The following is a 22,245-nucleotide window of genomic DNA, read 5'->3' as shown; positions in this document are numbered from 1 at the left end:
ATTTTTGCATTATTATTTTTAATAAAAACCATCTTCCTAAAGAAAGGATCATCACATGCAGTAAAACTAGAAGGCTGAAGTATTTTCATTCTCTCCATCCATGTTTTTGACTTGTTGCTCTATTGTTCACACAACTGAACCCACTTTCTTCTCCAGCACATCTACAAGCATTTAAAATAATATAGGAGTTCTTGCCTATTATATGCCTGCTTGCAAATATCTCTGATGTAGCAAGCACATGAGAATTTATGAGAGCTTCATCAATCCGGAGAAAAGTCTGGTCTCCACTCGCTCCGATCCATGTAGCTTTGCGCCCATATTTGGAGCCTATGTTAGGCATAGGTGCTGGTTTTGCATTCCAGTAGGGCATATCCAGAATTGGTCTGCCAAGCTGACCTTTCTGTGGAGAGAATGCAAGAATCAGTGATAATAACAGCCTCAAAGATGGTTAAATTACTTCAGTAGTTCTATCACACAAAATTGGTAGGCTGGAAGAGAATTTACCACAAAACTACCTTCAAAATGCAATGGCTGCTCCAAGTGAAGTGTTACATATTTAACTACCAGGAATGAGCTACTGACAGATATACTCCTCCCTTTTCAGTTAGGTTTTTGAGTAAAGTTTTTGTTAATTACAACTGAAATTCTCTATGATGGATAACTCTCATCTCCATCTTCAGAATCAAAAATAAAAGTATTATTTTCCTACAATGTTCAAGATCTGATTAATGTCAGTGCTAAACAAGGAATATATTCATAAGAAAAAGTATCTATATTCAGACAGATTCACATATATTCAGATAAAGTCCAAGTTCCATTGAATTCTGAATTCATATGGACTAAGTTTTATAGAGCAAATACCTCTTTAAAGTACCAAGAAATCAATCAGCATATCAAACGTGAGCTAAAAAAAGCATAAAGTGCCTCAGCAAGCACTTTTGCACATGTTCATTAACAGTTATCTGGAGATCTAGGGCCTTACCTCTATGTATAACTAGTTACTGAGACAACAGTTCTTCTACTGCACCTAAGTATAAAAGAACTGCTGCCAGAAACTGCTTATGCTCCACCTACCTCCCTCAGGCACAGAAAATGCATTGTATGCCAATGAAGTCAAAATTGTTAGAGAAAAGAAAAAAGTATATACAGCAAAATGTCTTCTGTTCAGTACGTTACTCATCTTTACTTCTTCATAATAATATAAGTAAACCTAGTGAAGACATCTTCAAGTAACACGCTTTGTTTTGATTTTGTCTTAACTTTATGAAGCTTTCAGCAAACTTTCCAGTACCACAATATTAAAAGCAGACACAAAAATGAAGTGGTCTAAATACAGCTCAAACTTATTTTTTCTTTTAGAGAAAGGGGACAAACCCTCAGGCAACTGACAAGCTTTCATATCCCATTTCTGAGAGTGGATTTAGTTTTTCAGGGTTTCAGGTTTTCAGGTTTCAGCACAAGACAACAAAGCTTAAACCTTCACATGTCCATGTCAGTCTTGACAGGAGCACAGACACCAAAGCTCTTGCTTAAAGTTTGAAAAGCAACAAAATATTACTCACTTTTAATTCAGGATATGACTTTCTACTTTCAAAATTTCAGTCTTCACTTGTAAAAAGGTTTTTGGTTTTGTTTTTTTTTGTTTTGTTTTTTTTTTTTTTTTTGGTAAGAAGATTTCAAAAGTTGAAATTTCTCCTCTGTTGTGTTTGGCAGTATGTAGTTTCTAAAGTATGCAAAAATAGCTCAATACCTATGTTCTAGCATTTACAAAAAAAGTCCCCAATAAAAACACTTGAGAAAATGTGCAAACAATGACCATGCAGAGATCGCTATAAGGGGCATTGTAGCAAAGACAGGGAGGCACAGAGGGAAGTAAGCAATACTTAAATGCTTGTTTAGTGAATATTAGGATGGATTCCACATGGACACGGGAAAATATACACTGTGTGGATATGAAAGAAGACTACTGGAGTTGTGCTGTGTTATACTGAGCAATAACCTCTCCCCTCAATTGTAAGCAGAATTTCTGCAACTCACTGCTGTTCCTATGGAAGAAACCAAGACACTTTGTTCTATCAAATGGAGACAAGTAAGAGAATAGACAACATTTACTTAGAACCAAGCTGGAAACAGTAAGAGTTTGAGAAAACTGATGCACCTTATAAAATAACACTGTTGTAAAACACCATCTTCATTAATGTATAATAAAATCCCAAGAATTCCTGGCATCATGCTTTTCTAACCAGAACTTTAATAAAGGCTACATTTTAAAACATAATGGGCACTGAAGACATGCAGAAGTCATGCACAGTTCTGTAAGAGCAAGTATAAGCAGTCCTCACAGGTCTCTGAACAACACAACAATATTAGCTTATTCCCATAAGCAGATAACATTTCCTTACTGAGAAACTTCCAAATGTGAAAACCTGTCCATCCATTAAGAGAATAGCTGTGTGGTTGCTCCCAGCAGTAACTTGTGTACTAGGACCTGGTAATGCTTGTACCAAAGTGGGACATCCCCTATATAAAAATAAATTAATTATGTATCAGTACATGGTCATGCAGCATTTAAAATATACATAAGTATTATAAGTATTTTAATCACTGTGACATATATTCACTAGCTTCACATACACTAGAAAATTAGAGCCAAGAAACATGTTACACATTAAACTAACAGAGGTTTGAAAGACTGCACCAGATAAGTTTATGCTCTTCTGTTACAGGGGAAACAGATCAGGGACCGTCTCTTCAGTTAAAACTCAAATTAGCATACAATAAGAATTAATTTAATATATAATTCTAGAATTACAGTTGTGTAGATACAATAACATAAGTCTGTGTGTATTTTTTATGAATACAAAATATATCGCAATGAAATGTAGCAATAAAATATGTTCTGAGAACGCTATCTAAGCACTGAAACCCCAGAAGCAATTGAAGCATTGCATGGCTGATATTCTAGCACAGTTACCAGAATCAATGTTGCTACAGCACTCTCAAGATCATTGTCTAGGGAATTACAAAAGAAATAAAGGCCTACTCCTCTCCCATCAAACTCAGACTCAATAAAGAATAGACCTCTCCAAACTGTTTTCCATAGAGATATGAAAAGGTCTAACCCTTTTGTCTCCCAAATATGGACAGACAGAAGAAAATAATTGTTCCATTTCAGCAAAAATGAAGGGAAAAAAATGACAGGGTGTTCGAGATGCAAAGAAAGAAAACTTGAACTGATGACTTGGAACAGAAAGAGCACAAAAGATAAAAACTATGAAACACTAAAATTTTTATTTCAGTCCCAACAAAGAGAAGAGAAACCTACAAGACTTTGAATCCCATTATGAATGTCTACCTAGACTTAATGTTTCCTGTAGAGTTAGAAAGACTGTCAATTTGAAGAACAAGTTATTCCCACATAGTTTTATGTTTGGAAGCGGGGCTCAGAGCTATACAGAGGATGACAGCACTATGTGAACTTACTTTCAAAGAGAGCCTTTGAAAAGTAGGGCAACCTAAAATAAGAACAGGTTGTTTTATACTGGAATAAAAAAAGGCCAGCTCATAGTTAGCTAGTTATTGTTTAACAGCTGATGTGCTAAAAAGATGGTTCATCTCAAAGTTCTGAGTTTGGCTGAATTGCAGGTAAAATAGAAGTCAACAAAGTATGAGGAAAATGAAGCATCATGTTCAGCAGAAAAAGGGTAGATGGGAAGATGTGAACATATGAAAATGTGGAACAGAGGAATGCAGCATGAAGACAGGTTGATGACATAAAGAAGGATGAACATAGGTATACAGTATTCTTCGGTGGTAAATGTGGATTTTGGTGGATGATTAGTAGAGACGAAAGGACTGAAGGTCAGAATAAAATTAAGTAGATAACATGACACAAATTTCGGCACTTTTCTTGGTCTACAGGCACATGGATTTGGATATCACTGATTATACACAGATCAAAGTTTATTAAGCAACACCGATGACAACATTTAAAAAAAACCCACAAAACTTTATATTTGTTTCTCATTAACTTTAAGAAAGCTCAAAAAAGCATCAAAACATAAATAAAATATAACTAGCAACTAATCCAAAAGCACTTCTGTTAAAAGAAAGTATTTTTATCAAAAGGGTTTCTTCCTCTCCCTCAAAATTATGACAGCTGCAGGCATGGAATGAATATATCAATCACATATTTATATATTAAAAAAAAGTAGTGAATATTTCATTTTTTTAATGCTTAAAAACTAAGCTATTATAACCATACTATTTATCTTTCTGTTTTTCCAATTGAATCTATCAGCAATGTTATATGAATGCTGTGTTTGATAATCTCTTGGCAACAGCAGAGCAAAATCAAATCGGCCCCTAATACAGAGAGATTAAATACATTACCTGCTTAAATAGCTTTTTCATTACGATCACCCAGCTTTTGGAATGGCCAACTACAGTCTATCAGTCAATTTAGAAATTAACAGAAAAAAAAATTTAAGATACTTAACTACATCATAAAACAAACATGAATTGCAAGAAACTACTTTTCACTTCATAAAAAGAAGAGGAATTTAAAAAAATACATTAAGCCAGTTTGAGTAGTGCACATAGAATTTAAAACCTGTGATACTACTGAGTATTTCCTTATCCCCCTGAAACTCAAAACAGGAAAGCTCAGAATAGACACTGAAGAGTCTGAGAGACTCTGGGAAAAGTTTTAACAACCGAAGTTTCCCTATCTGAATCAAGGAAAACAAGGACTATTCTTCTGGGATGGAGTGGAAAGACACTCTGGTGTTAAAGTCACAGAATGTTTGGTCAATCACAAAAGTCCAGCTTCAGCTATAGAGAAAATATAACCTGAGATCCCTTGGGGGAAAGCAACAATTGCTGAATAATTGAGTGGTTGTACATGCATCAGCAAACTCAGGATCCTGAAGAAGGTCCAGACGCATTCTGGCTGCCCACAAGGAAACGCTCTTCCATCCCAAAGGGTAAGCACTTCTGAGAGCAGTTGCAGTCTTTGGAAATTCATCATGCATAACCTGTTTGAACAATCGCTGTCCGTGGTACTTACACAGCAAACAGCTGCCTGCCAGTTCCCAAAACATGTCACTTGGGGCAGCTGACCATGGTGCTGTAAACACAGTGCACCGGCAGCTGTTACTGTGCAGTGGGTAAGAGGAAACCAAGAGCAACTTCTGTCCATAGCAAGCACAGCTGTAACTTCATTACAGAGAAAATGGAGATTTTTATATTTTAGAAGTGACTACATGCTACAGGAAATCTGGTAAAAAGATGTACATATGACCTGTACTCTACCACTGGAGCAAAACAATCAGAAAATATACCTAGAAACATGGTCTAACAAACAGAGATGATGGAACACATTTTTTTCCCCTGGAGTTATTAACAGAATATAGTCTCTGTTTTTTATCTTCAGGTGAAACATAGCTGACCATCTATGGAAGGTCTGATCAATTTTGGTTTATGTTACTGCTGAACCTTTGGAAGCAAAATCCTATGAAGACTGTATCACTGTAGTCATTCAATTTCTGGAGCTTGGCTGCCAGGTCACGTACTTGCTACTGGAATGCTGAAATCAAGAGTTTTAAAAAAATGCAGACAAATTTTGAACAGTAACAGAAAGATCCTGGAGCTTTAACTTCCAGCTTCTTGAGAGAAGCATCATCAACAAACAGGTCTTTGCTTACCTGAGCACAATACATGCTATTTTTCACCAAGACTAGACATTGCAAAGCATTTCTTGCTTCCACTGAATTTCTATTCACCAGCATCTAATTTGAAGAGAATATAAGCACAAACTGACAAATCTTTCATGTAGTGAATAGCTCATCAACATCTGCCACTGTGGATGCTACAACAAAAAGCCTACACAGGCTGATTTAATGGTTCCAGCTTACTGACAGGGCATGTAATCTATCTCATTTCTACTGAAGTAGAGGAAGAATTTGTGATGTTTACAATATTCTAATAGAGGAGTCCAGAATCCTCTTAATTAAGGAGAAAGGCATGTCTGAACAGTTGTTCAGAATTCAAATACTTGAACATTTTCAAGACTTTTAAATATATAGTCTCACTACTAAATCTTTACACTGCAAGGCAAAAGTCTCTGAAAGGATGCCTAAATATTACTTTTTATTTCCTCTCCTCTCTTCTCTCTCTTTCTCTCTCTCTCCCCCAGAAACACAGTAGAGTATCAGTTCCTGGATTCAGAAGATGATGCTCTTCCTGAGGTCAATACAGGCAATGTGACACACTGCATGACTGACATACCACTGACCTGGCAGGAGCTGGCCATCTGAGCACCACTGCGTCCCAACTGAGGTGGAACTCTGCATAAGGATTCCCTGTTTCCTTCTCTGAATCCCTTACTGTGAGGACAGAGGAGAGATCTCTACTTAAAGCTGGAAAAAGAAGTACATCAATGAAGAAATTATAATTTGAATGATGGTGCTAAATAGCAATATAGTACTATAGCCAGTTCTCATGCACAGGACACACTCCAAATTTCTTCAAGGCTTTTTTCAGACACTTTCTAGGGTATGATGTAGAATGATACAAAGGTCTGTGCCATGTCACTTGCACCTTCTCAGCTTCTACTTCTGGTCAAGCACTATCCTTCAGCACAAGATTTGTCATATTCTTCTTTAGGATCTCACTTGGAACTACTATTGGTCTTCACCCAATTTCTATCTAAATAAGCAACAGATGTAGGGTTTACCACCTGAAATACTGACAAATACAGCAGACAGCTCCAAAGCCTTCTGAAAAGCCACATCATTTAATCAAAGTTGAAAATAGGTGACATTAAGTTACCAGTACAAATGTCACAGCTGTGTGTACCTCTTCAGTCTTTAAGACAGGAAACTGGCCTTATTCTAATAGCAACTTGACTTGCTAGTTTAAGCCATTGTTCCTTGGAACAAACACCCAAGAATTTCCAGGAAGGAAAAACAAAGCACTTGTCTGTGATATGACTATCACAGACAGAAACCCAGACTGCATTCACCAGTCGAATGCAAACTGAGTAGGGGTAACAGTCCAGAGACTACTATGAGGCACAGTAGCCAATACAAGGCAGTATTTCCAGTATACTCCTTCTTTCCTCTCCCCCTTTGGCTTAGTGAATCCAATAAAGTTTTAAGATGAAGATTTCTTCAGGAACTTGACAAAAGAAAGCATTTTGAAGTTTCCAAAGACATTAGGAGGATAGATGTTCAGTAATTGACTGCTACAAGAGAAATGAGAGAACTGAAGACAGGTCATGGATGTTCTGCTCTGCATTTTATGTAAGGATACTTGAGTATTACTGGACATCAGTAGTCCAGTACAGAAGTCTAAAATATTTCTACTATAGAAACCCCATAACGTGCATTATATGGCATATGTACACGTTCAAAGATCTAAATCACATCTCCTTTTATGGCAGGACAATGGTTTTCTACTTTAATGAATAGATGAGACTAAGCATGAGATCATAAGGGTGAGATTGAGCTTCACATTAAAGAGATTTATATTTAATTATCTATGCTCTCACTGTAGTCAATGGAGATCAAGTTTACAGAGCTACTAGGCACACCTAAAGCATGTAAGCAGCGGCTGGTTAGTCAAATACCTTTCCATGCTCTGTTGACTTTTCTCTTTCCACTGACCACAGAGAAAGCACACATCACTGTTCTGCCAACACCCAAAAGAAATGACTACAAAATGCAACTGAGACCAAAGCTTAGGGACTTGATTTAGGAGATTACTGATGAGCAAAAAATCATATAATAATTGAACTGAGATGAGCTCAGTTGGTCAGAGCACAGTGCTTGTAACACCAAGGTTGCAGGCTGGATCCCAATACAGACCATTCACTTAAAGAGTTGGACATGATGATGGTTGTGACTCCCTGCCAACTCCAAATATTCTGTGAACTCTTATCAATGATTTAACAGGAACAGTTTTATTGAGGTTTACAATATCATATTTGAATTATTGCACATGTAGTGTATTACAGAAATAATGAAATCTCAATGACTTCAATGTAATTCTCACATATGTAGGGAGAATTAAAGAGAGAAGTACTTCAAACTATTATCAAAGCAATGCTAATAGCTATGCACAGAATCTTTCATGCATTAATTACTTATACAGTACAAGAGTACTGTTATTGTATCAATATTCAGAGGGTTATGGGGAGAAAGTGCAGAACAAGAGCTTTTCAACTTTATTTGGTCTGTATTTGAAGTTCCATAGTTGCTAGCTACAGAGAATCAGAAATGCAGCCATTTCTTACATAGCAGTACAGTAATACACAACCACATTCTTTGATTACCCGCTTACCTGGAATTAACATCACCGTGTCCGAGCTGACCATGCTGCCCATATCCAAATGTGTAAACATCACCATTCTCCATCAAAACCACTGAAAAACAACAAAATATTTTTCTGACATACACACATGATACGGCACTGCAACAGTGTTCACTACCCTTCCGTGTAGCAGTTATTGATTCCCAAGAGATCCAGACCAGATTCCACAACCCAAAACAACTAGCACTTCTATGCAGGAGTAGAGCTCTGCCTCTGCCATGCAGATGTTATAAACTGACTCCAAAATTGCTTACAAGCTCTGATGTAACTCAGTATGTAATACTCATAGTCCTTTTCACTGTTGAAGGACACTGAGCTGCCCTTCATTGCTGGAATCGAGGAAGTGATGTGAGGATTTGGGTGGTGATCTTACTTTAGCCTGAAATAAAATGGTATAAAATATGTCAGGGCAAGTTTAAGCTGGATATTAGTAAAAGCTTCTTCACCCAGAGGGTAGTCGGACACCACAATAAGCTCCACAGTGAAGCAGTCACAGAAGCCTGACAGAGCTCAGGAGTGTTTGGACAACACTCTCAGGCACATGGTGTGATTCTTGGAGATGGTACTCTGCAGAGCCAGGACTTGGACTCGATGATCCTTGTGGGTCCCTTTGGACCAAAGATATTCTATGTTTCTATGACTGTATAGTAGGTTACAAAATGACCCTGCCACATTTTCAACTTTTCACATATATATTCACATTAAGAATCAAAAACAAAGCAGTGAAGACACACCTTAAAAAAAATCCTATCATAATTAACATAGATGTATTTGTTTTTACCTGAATGGTGAAATCCACAACTGACTTGAACAGCTCGCAGTTCACAGTCAAAGCGAACAGCCCCTGGTGGATATGTTGTGATTTTGCTGGCATCCTTCTCACCTCTTTCTCCACTTCCATCTATAAACAAAACTTACAGTTATAGCCTATGCATTCTAATGAAGTTATATTAGAAAAAATAATAGAGCAAGAATAGTAAACAACTGCCCACTCCACCACTTGTAAGGTAGGAGAGAATTCACAGAGTAGCAGAAGAGCTCAAAATGTGGCATCAAAGCAGATGTGGAAAATGACAGAAACTCTATTTTTAAACAATGTTCTATAAAGGTACACACTAGAAAACATCCTCTAAAGCAGAAACATTCCAAAGAGCAGACAAAAAGAACAAGTTAAGCAGAAAATTCAAACTTTAGAAGCTTTGTTTAAAAGCCATCACTTTCATTCCTCAATAATATCACATTAGTAAGTAGGCAACACTGCAATTTAAACTTAACACGCAAAGCCTAGTCTACCTTTTCCAATTACTACTCTTCAAGAAGTTTACTTGACTCCAACTCAGCCACAGCCTGTTTTTAAGCAGCTGACAATTACTTACATAGTACATTTGTAGCAATGCAGACAACTCACCAAGAGCACATCTGTTTCCATCCATTTTTAGACAACATTTCTGAGATTTTCTTTACTAAGCAAGTATGTGTTTAGTAAGTATAAAGTATATTATTGGTTCCTGAAGTCAAACTGCCTCCACATTGCACAGAAGCACTGAAGTGCAATGTGCTATTCCTAAATTTCTTGCAAGCTACCATCTCTTCCAGAAATCAGAATGTTTCCACCATCTATTAAACTTTAGTCATTCTCCAGCATTGAGAAATTATAGAAATTCATGAAGTGAGAAATAACTGTACATAGAAGACTGCACATTCTCTCTGTGATAAGTCTGAGTACTGCTCTTTTAATAAAACTGATACAGGAAAATACTGTTGCTCAAAGAATTCAAGGTATTGTCAATTTACATCTGTATTTAGAATTTCTACATGTTTTCCTGAATAATCATCAGCATAAGTCTGAACTTCAAGATTTTATTATTCACTCTGTGAAGCACAGCAATTACAGACTTATAAATTTTTTTTAATATAACTCTGCTTTTATACATACTGCTCAAAAATTTCTTTTTATTGCAGAGGAACAGCTGATACAGTAAACTCATTTCTCACTTTTATTACATGCCAGTTAAAAAAAAAAATCTTACTGTTCTAAGAATAAAGCTATTTTCTAGTGATTACTCGAGTATAGAAATTACATGAATCTGCATGTAGTTCACATCTGTAAAGAACAGTGTGTATAGGTTCTAATGGTTTTCAAGAACTAGGTTTAAAAGCGTAGGTAAAGTATCCCCTTTGAAACATGCTTTACATGCTGGATATGTGTGAAATGGAGATGTAATTAAAAAAACCTGCCTCTCAAAATTGCCAAGGGATTTTTGAGGTTGTGTACTACCATACTACACAAAAATTAGAAGAAATGTCTCTGAAGGTCTGTGCGCAGCTGAGTTTTTTTGGTATTAATAACAAAAGCAAATATAAGGAGGCAGAATAATGACTTAACAACAACCCCCGCAAAATTACAGTTTTCCTCTTAGTCCTGCAATTCTGCCTTGAGCAGCTCACAGTATTTCATTAAAATTTTAGTACTTCTCAAATACAGTACCTTTGAACTTTTTGTTTTACTTTTGCATTAAATGCTATGTATATTAATCAGGAGTAATCAGGAGGTGGTTCTAGCAGCTCATATTGCCACCAGAATTATTTATTCAGCAAGCAGTCTGCTTACTGCTTCCCAATTTCATACAAGTTTTTCGGACAGAGTAGAAAAACAGTTGATTATTCTGTAAGTCTTCCTGTGGCCCATCTCCCCTCCCCCCACAGACATTGCTGAATAATGAAAAATATGAGCTCTCCCACAATGCAAATGCACTTGAATAATCCTCTGTCAGAAATACACGTCCAGTAAGAATGTGTCATGGCTGCCTGCACCTGCAATGATACACACTGGGCATACAGCAACCATGTCACCTGCACAGTCACATTAACAAAATGTAGCAGTAGGTGTCTTCTGGTCATGCAACAGCAGCATATCAAGTGATCTGCAGAAACTTAAAGAGGCATATGTGCATTTTCTGCCTCACTGTAAGAAAAACATTCTGCTCTAAAGGGCTTCAAAAACTACTAATAAAAAGTAGGGGATTGCTGTTTTCTCAGCTGATAAATATGTCATACTATCTCTCAATAAAACCTGATCCTAGATATATCCTCATTTTCTTCAAAGTTGTAAATGAAAGCATAACATCGTACTTCCCTTAAGGAAATACTAAATATTCGTTGCAAGACGTGAAGACAAGTACCTTCACACGAAACAAGTTTTACAATTACTTATCTGAGAAATAAATGTGTTTTAAAGTATAAAGATTTATAAAGTTTGCATTTTCAATTTCCAAAAGTGACTCCTCAAAGGTTCTAAGAATGCAGGAATAGAAGCAACTGTCTTTCATACATATCTTACTTTGCCAAATAGAGTATAATTACTTTTAGAGCAATACTTCTGCACTACACTGTTTATCAATTTCTTCATTACATGGCCAATATATATCATATTTTTACAGCAGCACTGGCTTGGAGAACTTGCACTTAGAGATAAGGCTTCAAATAAACTGGACCATCCCCTTCCCTTCCATTACTTTCAAACAATCGGGTTTTTTTGTTTTTTTTTAAATGTGAGTCAAAGGTGGATGCCCAAAGCTTACTTGAACGTTGCAAGGAACAACTATAACTAAGAAGACACACTTAGCTTTTCTTCAAACAATTGTGCACTTTTTCATTTCAATAGAAGCAGTATCAAAATAACTGTTCCTAAAGGGGAAGCATAAAAAGATTACTGAAGCAGAGACTCTTCTTGTGGAATGCATGGAACCTTTAAGCAGAGAAAGTCAGAACCTCCAGTGTTATCCAACTCAAGTACCACTGTACAGAAACTTTGACTCCTCTCTGAGAGAAGAAAGCCTCAAGGAAAAGGTGTGCAGCACTTCCTGCTGTCAACACAGAGGTGTGCTCCATGAACAACTTCACAATGATGGGTTTTCATCTCTGATATCTCAAAGTTGGCAAAGGAAAGAGAGAACCACAAATACAACCCACCAATCCCCACTACCACTCCATTTTCCTCAGAACAATTCTTAACTTCTGAAGACAATTTCCTCCTCCATTAAACATGCTTAGAAGTTCTCCTGGCTTATATTGCTGCCACATAAATACCTATCTTCCAGGAACAAAGGAAAAGCCCATTCAGTCCAAATAGCAAGTGAAGTAATAAGCTGTAAATGAGACTTCTTCTGGCATAAAAAAACCCAAACCCAGCAACGTTACAGAAAGATGTGGTGGACCCTTGCTTGGCCCAGAAGAGAGGAAAAGCATTTTCTTAGCATTCTCTAGCAGTAAGGGCAGTGATATTCCATTTCTCACTCACCATCCATCTTTGGAGGAGAGAAAAAGCACTTCTAAAGATGTTAAATAACCCACAGGTGAAAAGTGTCAATGGAATATGACTGTACATTAAAAATTCTTACATTAACTGTCTCTTCAGACCACATCACATGCCAAGAAATCTTGGTTCTGTTCAGCAGCAATTACCCAAATAAAGCACATTGGTCAAGTTACTGGTTAGTCTGTGTGATGTCCAACACTCACAGGGTGTTCTGAGTGCTGTAATTTACAGACTTTATACACAACATTAATCATCCTGTGCCTGCAGCTTCTTGCCTGTCTATACCAGGCTGCAGCTGAAATATCTGTAACCAATTTTATTGCAACAGTGCAGGGGGAAAAGGGACATACTCTGATTGTGAAATTCATCCATTCTACGAGGGCAGCACAAAAAGTACGTATGTTGGATTCTTTAGAGGTTTCTACGGAGCTTACTTGAGCTTATAGGTGAAATATGATATGCAGAGTCAAGAGCATCACATGTAAAATAAACTGATAATGTACTCTCATTCTAATTATAAACTCAGTCTTAGATGTAGGTTTTTCACTGTCAGCTGTCCCACTCCAATGAGTGCTTCAAACTACTCTGCCCTTCACACAGTATCTTAGCTAATAAGGTAAAAAGCAAATTACAAGTGCATTTTCTTGAATATCTGGTAATTTTGTCTTAGCATTTGCAAAATGATTGGCCTATATGTTGTTCCATCCATGCAGGTTCAGATTCATCTCGTCTTAGTCCTTCTGAGGGTACTTGTTTCATATTCCTTAGAACATTTACCACTACTTCCGAATACAGGAAAAAGGTGGCATTCAAACTGCTGAATCTTAGCTGACTCAGAAAGCTTACTTTGTTTTTTATTTCTACTCAGAGTCCATTTCTGCAGTAGAGAAAATTTTACAGACTTTCATTAATCCTTTTTACTCCGATCCTCAGTTACGGAAATCCACAGGGATTGGAGATGTAGACTGGAAACTCACTACCTCATTAAAGAATAAGTGATGAAGCACAAGCTCATTTTTCTTAGTGCCAAACCACTCCATGAATACCAAAAATGTTGTACCTAATCTTTTCTATAAGTAACTGTGAAAGACACAGAAGACATAGATCAGGAAGAATATGCTTAATTATACAGTTTTTTGCAGTAACAATGATCTTGCTATGCAGACCCTAAAAATGTGAAAAGAGTAAATGGCAATGGTGAGATTTCTAAAAAATGGCTGTTTCAATGAAGGAGTTTTCAACTGGACAACCAATAGAGGAATTCCACAAGTGACAGACAAACAGATTATTACAAAAAAAGCCTTTACTCAGAGGGTGATGAAGCATTGCAACAGGTCACCCAGAGGTATCAAGGATCTCCCACCCCTGCAAGTGTTCTAGGCCAGGCTGGATGGAGCTTTGAGCAACCTGATCTAGTGGAAGGTCTCTGTCCATGTCAGGGGGTTGGGACTGAATGACCTTTAAGGTCCTTTCCAAATCAAACTATTCCATGACTCCATGGTTTGACAATATTTACAAGTACATATCAAATACACTTTTTATATTAGACCATAATTGTCTGAAGAAGTCCTGAGGAAGCTGTCCACACTCATTATCAAGAGGAGTTCTGCAGCTGCAAGCAGAACTACCTGCAACAGGCAGGTACCAGCAAGTTTAGTACTGGCCTTATCAATACTGCCAGCTGAACTAAATGTTCCTTGCCCCAAAACCTTGAAGGTCTGGATGGTATGAAGAAGACTACTATAGCAGAAACATCTGCATGAAGGAGGGAAGTTGGGAAAGCATCATGTTCAAAAATAAAAGAACTTGCTGATTTTGATGTGGTAATGTATTTTAATCTCTGCTCTATTATTGCTTTTACATTCTTCCTCAAGAAGAGAGGCATGCTTTCTAAAATAAGAGATATACATAATCTTTTTCACAATTCCCACCTTGCCTATTACTTGGATAACAAGTCACTTCACTTTTCCTTTTCCCCTTTGAATCTCTTTGACAAGTTATGGGGTATTTCTAGTTCCTAGTGGAATTTATGGCTGTCTTTAGAAAGGCAGTCTTCTGAGGCAGAGAAGGGTCTAAAAGTTTACTTGTAAACCTCCTTATCTGTTTACCACAAGATACAAAGAACTAAAACTGAGTATTTCCTTCCATATAGACTTCCTTAAAGAAAAAGAAATGTTCAGTTCTACTGGGCATATCTGGCAATTTAACCTTTAACACTGTTCTGACAATTCTTAAAACTTCAAGGCAACATAAGCCTCAAGCTGACACACTTCTTGTAAGGAGATACTTGACCTGAAATGAGTTCCAATGACTAACACATTCCAAAAAAAACCACAGATGAAGGCAGGACAACCATACTCTTCTTTATGCACTTGCCTGCAGAGTCAAGGGTTTGCAGTACAAGTAGCAATAGCATCCAGCTAAAGAATAATGGCCATCAGCAAATTGTCACCCACGTAACACTTAGATTCAGTAGGTTCTCTTTCAGCATGCAATGTCTCCAATAAGACTATGATAGGTTATTCTACTAAATCAATCAAGACTTAAAGCTCGGATAATATGCCTTCCAAAAAGACTGAATGTTATGCACAAAGTATCAGATTTTGCTTTCATTTTCATAAAAAATAAACTTAAGATGATTTCATGATCCAGTATGTTCATAACACTGTAAGCCTATCACCCACACACACTGTAGCTTTATCCCATAAGGCTTCAAACTGACATACAGTTTGTTTGCATACATGCCAAACACAATCAGTAACTTCCACTAATTCAACTGAAATGCCATACTAACTCTTTTAATATTAAGCTATTCTTTAGCAAATAGTCAAAGCACTCTGGGTTCACAATTTTTAGGAGCTTCCTATTTTGATCAGGACTGTAGCCTGCATTTTACATATCTTCTATAAATAAATAATATATGTACAGACATATTAATACACAGGTATGTATAAACTAAGAACAGATTTGAGACAACTTCAGTAAGTTCAGTTAGTAATACACTACCACTTTCAAAGAAACATGTAAGTCTGAACAAATATTTGAATAATATCTGAACAAATGACACACTTAGAAATTGAAGATATAATGAACTGGCTTGCCAGACATACAAAAATGTCCAAAATATCACCTCCATATCTATATACTCTATAAAAAGCCATTTTACTCAAGAATACTGCAGAGAAAAACCTGTATTTTGATTCTCCCCATTCTAAGTTAGCAAAAAGTAATGTTTATATTATTTCAAATATTTCTCTCTAAAAAGGGCTTGTTGAAAGACAACATACAAGAAAAGATATATGCTAGAATTAACAAGCCTGGAACTGATACATTTAAGTAAATACTTCAAATACACAACATAAAGGATAAAAAACACAAACAGTGCAACAGTCTTGAGTCACTCTAGCATGTAAAATTTCCTAGAGTAAAAATAAAGAACCTCAAGAATGAGATAGCATTAGAAATGAAAGAAGACAAACAGAAAGACAGTGCATATTTCACTAAAAAAGGGGGAAAGAAAAACAAAGATGATGCAGACTAATGAACATTAACACTTCTAAAGAAAGGTCAACATTTAAATGCATTTTCTTTCTCCTCAGGTAACTAGATACTAACAGGAAGAAAGGCAGAACTCATTTTGTGCAGTTCTTTGAAAAGACAGATGCAGCATCTGGAAGAAGTGACTGGGAGGCTGGGTTTATTTCCACCCTAGTCAATAAGGAAGACCAAATACCTTTGTGCTTGTCCCGTTTATGCTTTAGCGGTGCTGGAGAGAGTCTGATTCTGGCTAGAGCCTGTTCTCGATGGTTCATAAAAATAGGACCAGGAATTACAAGGGGGCCTGAGGAGAAACATTTTGCACATGCATAGGAAAGCTCACAAAACGAAAACAGTGTGTTAAACAAAATTCAAATTAAAAGCAATGAAAAAAACAAAAATAATGATAATGACAATCTTGTCTTAAATTCAAAAGACCTTAAAATACAAAAAAGTTGCCATTTCTTGATAACTTAAGCAAAAAACCAATAAATATCCCATAGTGATAGTTTTACCTGAATTTCCAAGTATGCAACTGTACTGCAAGCAATGGAAATACAACATATGCACACTAGAGCAAAATTTGATAGCAAATACTCATTATTGTGTTGAAAAGATAAAAAGAATAATTATCATGTCTCAAATCCTACCATATAACATTCAAAACACTGATTTGGAACAAGATCATAATATAAATGCTCAATTTAAAAATCACCACCATAAATGGTTTGCAATTACTATACTTAAGATGCACAGTTATAACCTTCAAAGAAAAGATTCCATGTTTCATGAAGAAAGTTATTCAAATAATGACTTTTATCCACTTAGTAATTTTGAAATCCTTTTAAAAATATTTTTTCCATCAATTTAAAGGTCTTCTCTAAAGAGAAGATTTGATTTAAAGAAACCAATGATTGTATTTAATTTTTTTTCCAGATTGCTTTTACTTTTTACAAATCTAGACTTAGGCAGTGAGGTACTATGCTTAATTGAGGTTGAGTATAAGCAGGTAATGGACAAGGAATTTGTTTATTAAATATGTATTTCTACTGTTTTATAGGTTAAGTATGTCACAAAGAATTTTTTGGACACTTTTTGTCCTTTCAAAAGTCTCATATTCAATAGAAATCATGAATCAGGAACAAATAATTCTGCTAAGTGACACTCAGTTCCACAGATTCCCAAATCCAGCCCTTCTATGAACAGTAAACAAAAGCACCCCAAATCAGGCTGTGGTGTTACAAACCACTTATGCAGAACTTTGAATACAAATATTCCTCCTGCTTCTGCAAATTCACTGATATCCTCATTCCTTAGTTGAACTTTATTATGAAGACAATGTAGGTTAACTTCTCATAAAATGCCCATTGCCTCAGTTTTTCTGCTGTCAACTTTATACCATCACCTCCTTCACTAATATTAAACAGCATGGATAGACATTTAAGTACAAGTTAGGGCAAATCTATGTAGCTTTAGAACCTTCAGATTAAGAAACTTTCTTCATACAGAGAAGCTTCCAAATTTGAGATTCACTTAAAAAACAAAACTAAAAATATTTTAAAAATACACTACTGTCTAGCTTAAAGGTTCATACATGTGTTAGATAATATAATAGCACAAAACTTCCTCAGTTATGTTTGTTTCTGCACACAGCATGGAATTTTTATTTTTGTTATACTGTACTTATTAGGACTCTCTTTATTCCAGAACAGATCCTCTTGCCAATTCAGAGCTCCTTTTCCAAATCAAAGATCATAATTTGCTTTTGATTTGCCTTCATTCTGCAGATTCTTCCTTCAATTGTCTTGCTATTGTGCTCCTCCTTTTCAGTCTCCTCTGAATTGGAATCTCCATTTAATAAATACATTTTGCAAATATCACTTTCTGCCAAACCATTTGCTGTGTTTAATATTCTACTTTTCAGAGTTTTGGCTTACATAAAAAATTACACCACATTTTGCTTCTTAGCAAGTTGGGGGGGATATAGTGAGGAGTATCCTGAGGCACACCAGGAAAAGGCAAAAAGAGGAAGAGATGAATGACAAGCAGATTATGAAAGCTAAAAATGTCTGAAGGACAAATGATACAGAAGAAAGGCGAATGAAAAACATAGGAACATAAGGCAAAAGCAGTGAGACTTACTTACTGAAAAGTTTCTAATGAAATTAAAATCAGAAGAAATAGAGCATGGACAAGACAACACAACAAAAGTGAAACTCAGATTAGCAAAGTTGCAAAAAGAGATTAAAGGACTGAAAGGAGTGTGGCTTGAAGAGTGTAGAGCTAAAATATTTGTGGGTGGCTGAATGATCTCTAGATAACTTAGGCAAACATTCTGAAGTTCCAAAAAATGCTTGCACAACAAACAGTGCAGGGAAGGAGATACAGCCCAGAAGGCAGCCTTTGGCAATTTAGTGCTAAGAGCAAAGAGAAGAGAATTGCAGGAGGACAGAAGGAAGTGAAGTACAATAGGGTGAGCAAAAGAACTACAGGAGATTTGTAAGACAGAGGATGTTTAGTAAGCATAAGAGGCTGTCAGCTCCAACATGGTGCTAGCACACAGCTGCCATTACTTTCCAAGCTATTCATCTGAATCACACTGTCCTAGACAACATTACAATTCTGTGACAATCTTACCTTCTGAACAATGCAGGATTTATCTTTGCTTCTGGATATTCCTATATACTCTACATTTATCATTGTGTAAAGAACTTGAATCCAAAATAAAGTGAAATACAACAGATTGCCATTTCATAGTAATTTGTACCCAAATCCACGTAACACATCTGTTACCTTCTTTGGCTTTTTGTGCATGCTAAATCCGAAATATATTACTATAATAGAATACGAAACTACAAAAATGAAATCAAAACCTACATTTTGATTGCATTGTGATGTCTGCCTCCTTGGTCATGTGCTGGCAAGGTGCAAAGTACCTCCCTCTCCCTCCAAAACAACACAGGCAACAAAACACTACAACAATTCATGGAGAATTGCAATCTGCTTACATCTGAGGTTGCCTCTACAAAGGGAGCAAAGCTTAGGTGCAGAGAATATTCTGGTGGAACAATTCAACCTTGCACTAGATATTTCCTTTAGTTTGTTAAAAAATGCCTGCAGAGTATTATTTGGAAAACTGTTTTAGAAGCCTCTAAGATGGATCTGCATGGGAAATAGCTATCCATTACTAGTCTCCACTTTAGAAGATCAAGTGACAGAGATAAGCAAAGAGGAGTCACTAGTAGATTATAGAGCGATTTTAAATCAGTCGCTATATGATGCAAAATGGCATTCACTCTCTCCCTTCAAACTGTTTTTCTACAGCAAAGCTGAGATGCTGAACAGTCCTAGCTGAAATGTCAAGACTAGCTTTCCTTTCTTGGTCCAAACTTTTCAAAATGGACATTGTTTCGCAGGGAATTCAAAGCATAAAAAAAATGCGTTTAACCGTAGAAAATTTCATTTTCTCCAAATAGAATGCATTTATTAAATAATGCCGTGAACTTCAGAAAAATGCATACAATTATTTTATCTTACATGCACTTATGTGCTTTTTTGATTTTATATAAAAAATACTTTGATTTCTTCTAGTACCTCACCCTAAACAAATGCTATTTGGGAAGCTGTGATTACAGAAGACTGAAATAAATCACCTAAAATGCTGACACTTCTGCACCAGTGCACTGAACACAGCAGGCTACCTGAAAAAGTAGTACATGATGACACATATATACTGGAAAGTAGTATAAATTCTGATTGCAGAACAAAGTCCTAGGTTGGATCATACTCTCTACTGTCAAAACCTATTTCTGGCTGCTCGAAAGACACCAAGCAGGTTTTTTTTAGTAATAAAATAGGAAGATAAAACCTTAATACAGGAAACTAGGCATCTAATAAGTCAACAGGTTGCAAATTTTGAAGAAAAATATTTTAGAAAATGGAATTGGGGACAAATGCTTCACTTCAGTTCCACTCGAAGTAAAAAACATTATAGCAAGATAATGTCCCACCTATAAAGCCTTAAAGGAAACAAAATGTAATCTTCTTATGACGCAGGGCTAATAGTTATGGTGCGTGTAAAACCTGTATTTTTCAGACTCTTACTAGCAATTTGTCATTAAGGCAAAAGTATTCACGGAGAATGTCATGTGGAGGCACTAAGGTTAATTGCAGTTTGCTTCTTTTGTTCAAAACACTGAAAATAAAGGCAGGATACATGTCTCTCCCTGTAGTCTAAATGCAACATTTAAATTGTACAGATCAGGTGTGGAAGAAAACTTAAGGCCTTTTAAAGGGGAAAAAGAGATGCACAAACAAGCATGCAGGGAAGTAAGGTTTATCATAATCTTAATTTTGATCTTTCCTCCCTTCTGAATAATTGACTTTGTATGTTAAAAAAATATGAAATATGCATTTCCATATATAAATACATAAAGCAAATTCAAACAGCAAATATTAACCAGAACTGTTCTCGTGGTTTCTACTACAAATCTGACTTATGAAACTATAAATATAAATACTTTTACTTTAAACATCGGTTTTAATAACAATAATTAGCTCTTTCCAAAAGCAATCACAGACTCAAGTGCAACTATGCAACTTCACAAAACCATACATGATGGCCATTACAGGCAAAAACCTATAGCTTTCTCTTGAAAGAATTCTTAAAATTCTTAAAATGTGAGAATTCAATATTGCTTGAAGTGAAAAGGCTTTGAGTGGTTTTGGTTTGTTTAAAGAACATTGGAAAAAAAGGAATCCTGAAAGCATCAAAATAAACATTTAACTAAAACCATAAAAATAAGCTGCACCATTATTTAATAAGTAATATTGCACTTGTACAGATAGTTCTGCTGCATATTTAGATGTATGTTCAGCAAAGAACAGACAAACTGATTCCCAGCTCAGAGTGGCTTGAGCAGATGTTGAACAGATTTATATGATACTTAGCCTACTATGGTAAAACTAATCACTGAATTAACTGAATCAGTTACACTTCAGAAAAATGAAAACAGGCCCAAACCTAGGCAGCCTCAGATAATACTGTCTTAAAACAGAGCGGCTTGGACTAAAATTAATCAATTTTCTGTGGATTCTTTGTTGTTGCAAGTAGGATAAGACTGATGAAAATTCATTTTCCTTTTCTGTAAGGGCATCAAAAGCTAAACCTTGCTTAATTGGACATCAAATCTGCATCCCAATAATGATCATCTAGACGTTTTTACATCATAGGCTGAGAAAAAGTGAAGCATGAGACCATTTATTATTACTGCATTGAGAACCATTTTTGTATTTTTTAGCTTATTAGTTATATATCGTTTAAAAAGCTATTTTAACATTCTCATTACCTTCTGAAAAAAACCACCCCAGAATTATATTCAAGTAATAAACTGAAATCTTTGACTATTCCAACTTCTATTACTTCAAATACCAATCTGAAAAGGTCTCATGAACACCTTCCAAGATTAGCTCTCTCAGAAAATGCTTGTCTTAGGTTCATCACAATAATTTCATTACATTAGTTGTACAAGGTGGCCCACAGACTTCAGTAATCCATTAAGGCATTTAATGTCCCCACAACGAAAAAAATTAGTTTCATGGAAAAATAACCATGTCCTGAACATTCTAACATACAAAACTTCCTCATTGCCACAGAAAACAATGAAGTTCAAACATTTCCATATTCATCTCTCATCAAGCCCCAAACTAGATTGAAAAACAAAAAACACTTCACCATATGGAAAATCAGCTCCTTCACTTCTCACCAGATGAACAGGGATTGAGAAGAGCTGAGATAATTCCATCAATAATTATGTTGAGATATGATTTAGCATAGAAGCTGTGATGAATATAGCTGGCTTCATTTCTCAGGAGGTCATAGACCTTTTCAAAAACGTCAACTCAAAAATGTGGAATTGATTTTGAGTCCTCTTCACCACTTGTCACAGTCACTTGTGAAAATAGCAGAGAACTATAATAAATATTAAAGAACTTAATTTTTTTAAAAATAGTGGGTT

General features: G+C 36.0%; 1 protein-coding gene across 1 annotated transcript in view; it reads right to left on the bottom strand.

Moving 5' to 3' along the window:
- The window catches only part of MYCBP2 (MYC binding protein 2), a 173,487-nt gene that overhangs the window by 96,216 nt on the left and 55,026 nt on the right, over positions 1-22,245 (bottom strand). Inside the window, exons 18-22 of the mRNA XM_079304272.1 lie at positions 16,425-16,532; positions 9,155-9,274; positions 8,344-8,425; positions 2,403-2,520; positions 196-400 (exon numbers count right to left, since the gene is read on the bottom strand). Coding sequence (XP_079160398.1) covers positions 196-400; positions 2,403-2,520; positions 8,344-8,425; positions 9,155-9,274; positions 16,425-16,532 — 633 coding nt within the window. The remainder of the gene's footprint in view (positions 1-195; positions 401-2,402; positions 2,521-8,343; positions 8,426-9,154; positions 9,275-16,424; positions 16,533-22,245) is intronic.

The sequence above is a fragment of the Erithacus rubecula genome (genome assembly GCF_903797595.1).
Source record: "Erithacus rubecula genome assembly, chromosome: 1".
NCBI lineage: Eukaryota > Metazoa > Chordata > Aves > Passeriformes > Muscicapidae > Erithacus > Erithacus rubecula.
This window is presented reverse-complemented; position numbering and strand designations above follow the sequence as displayed.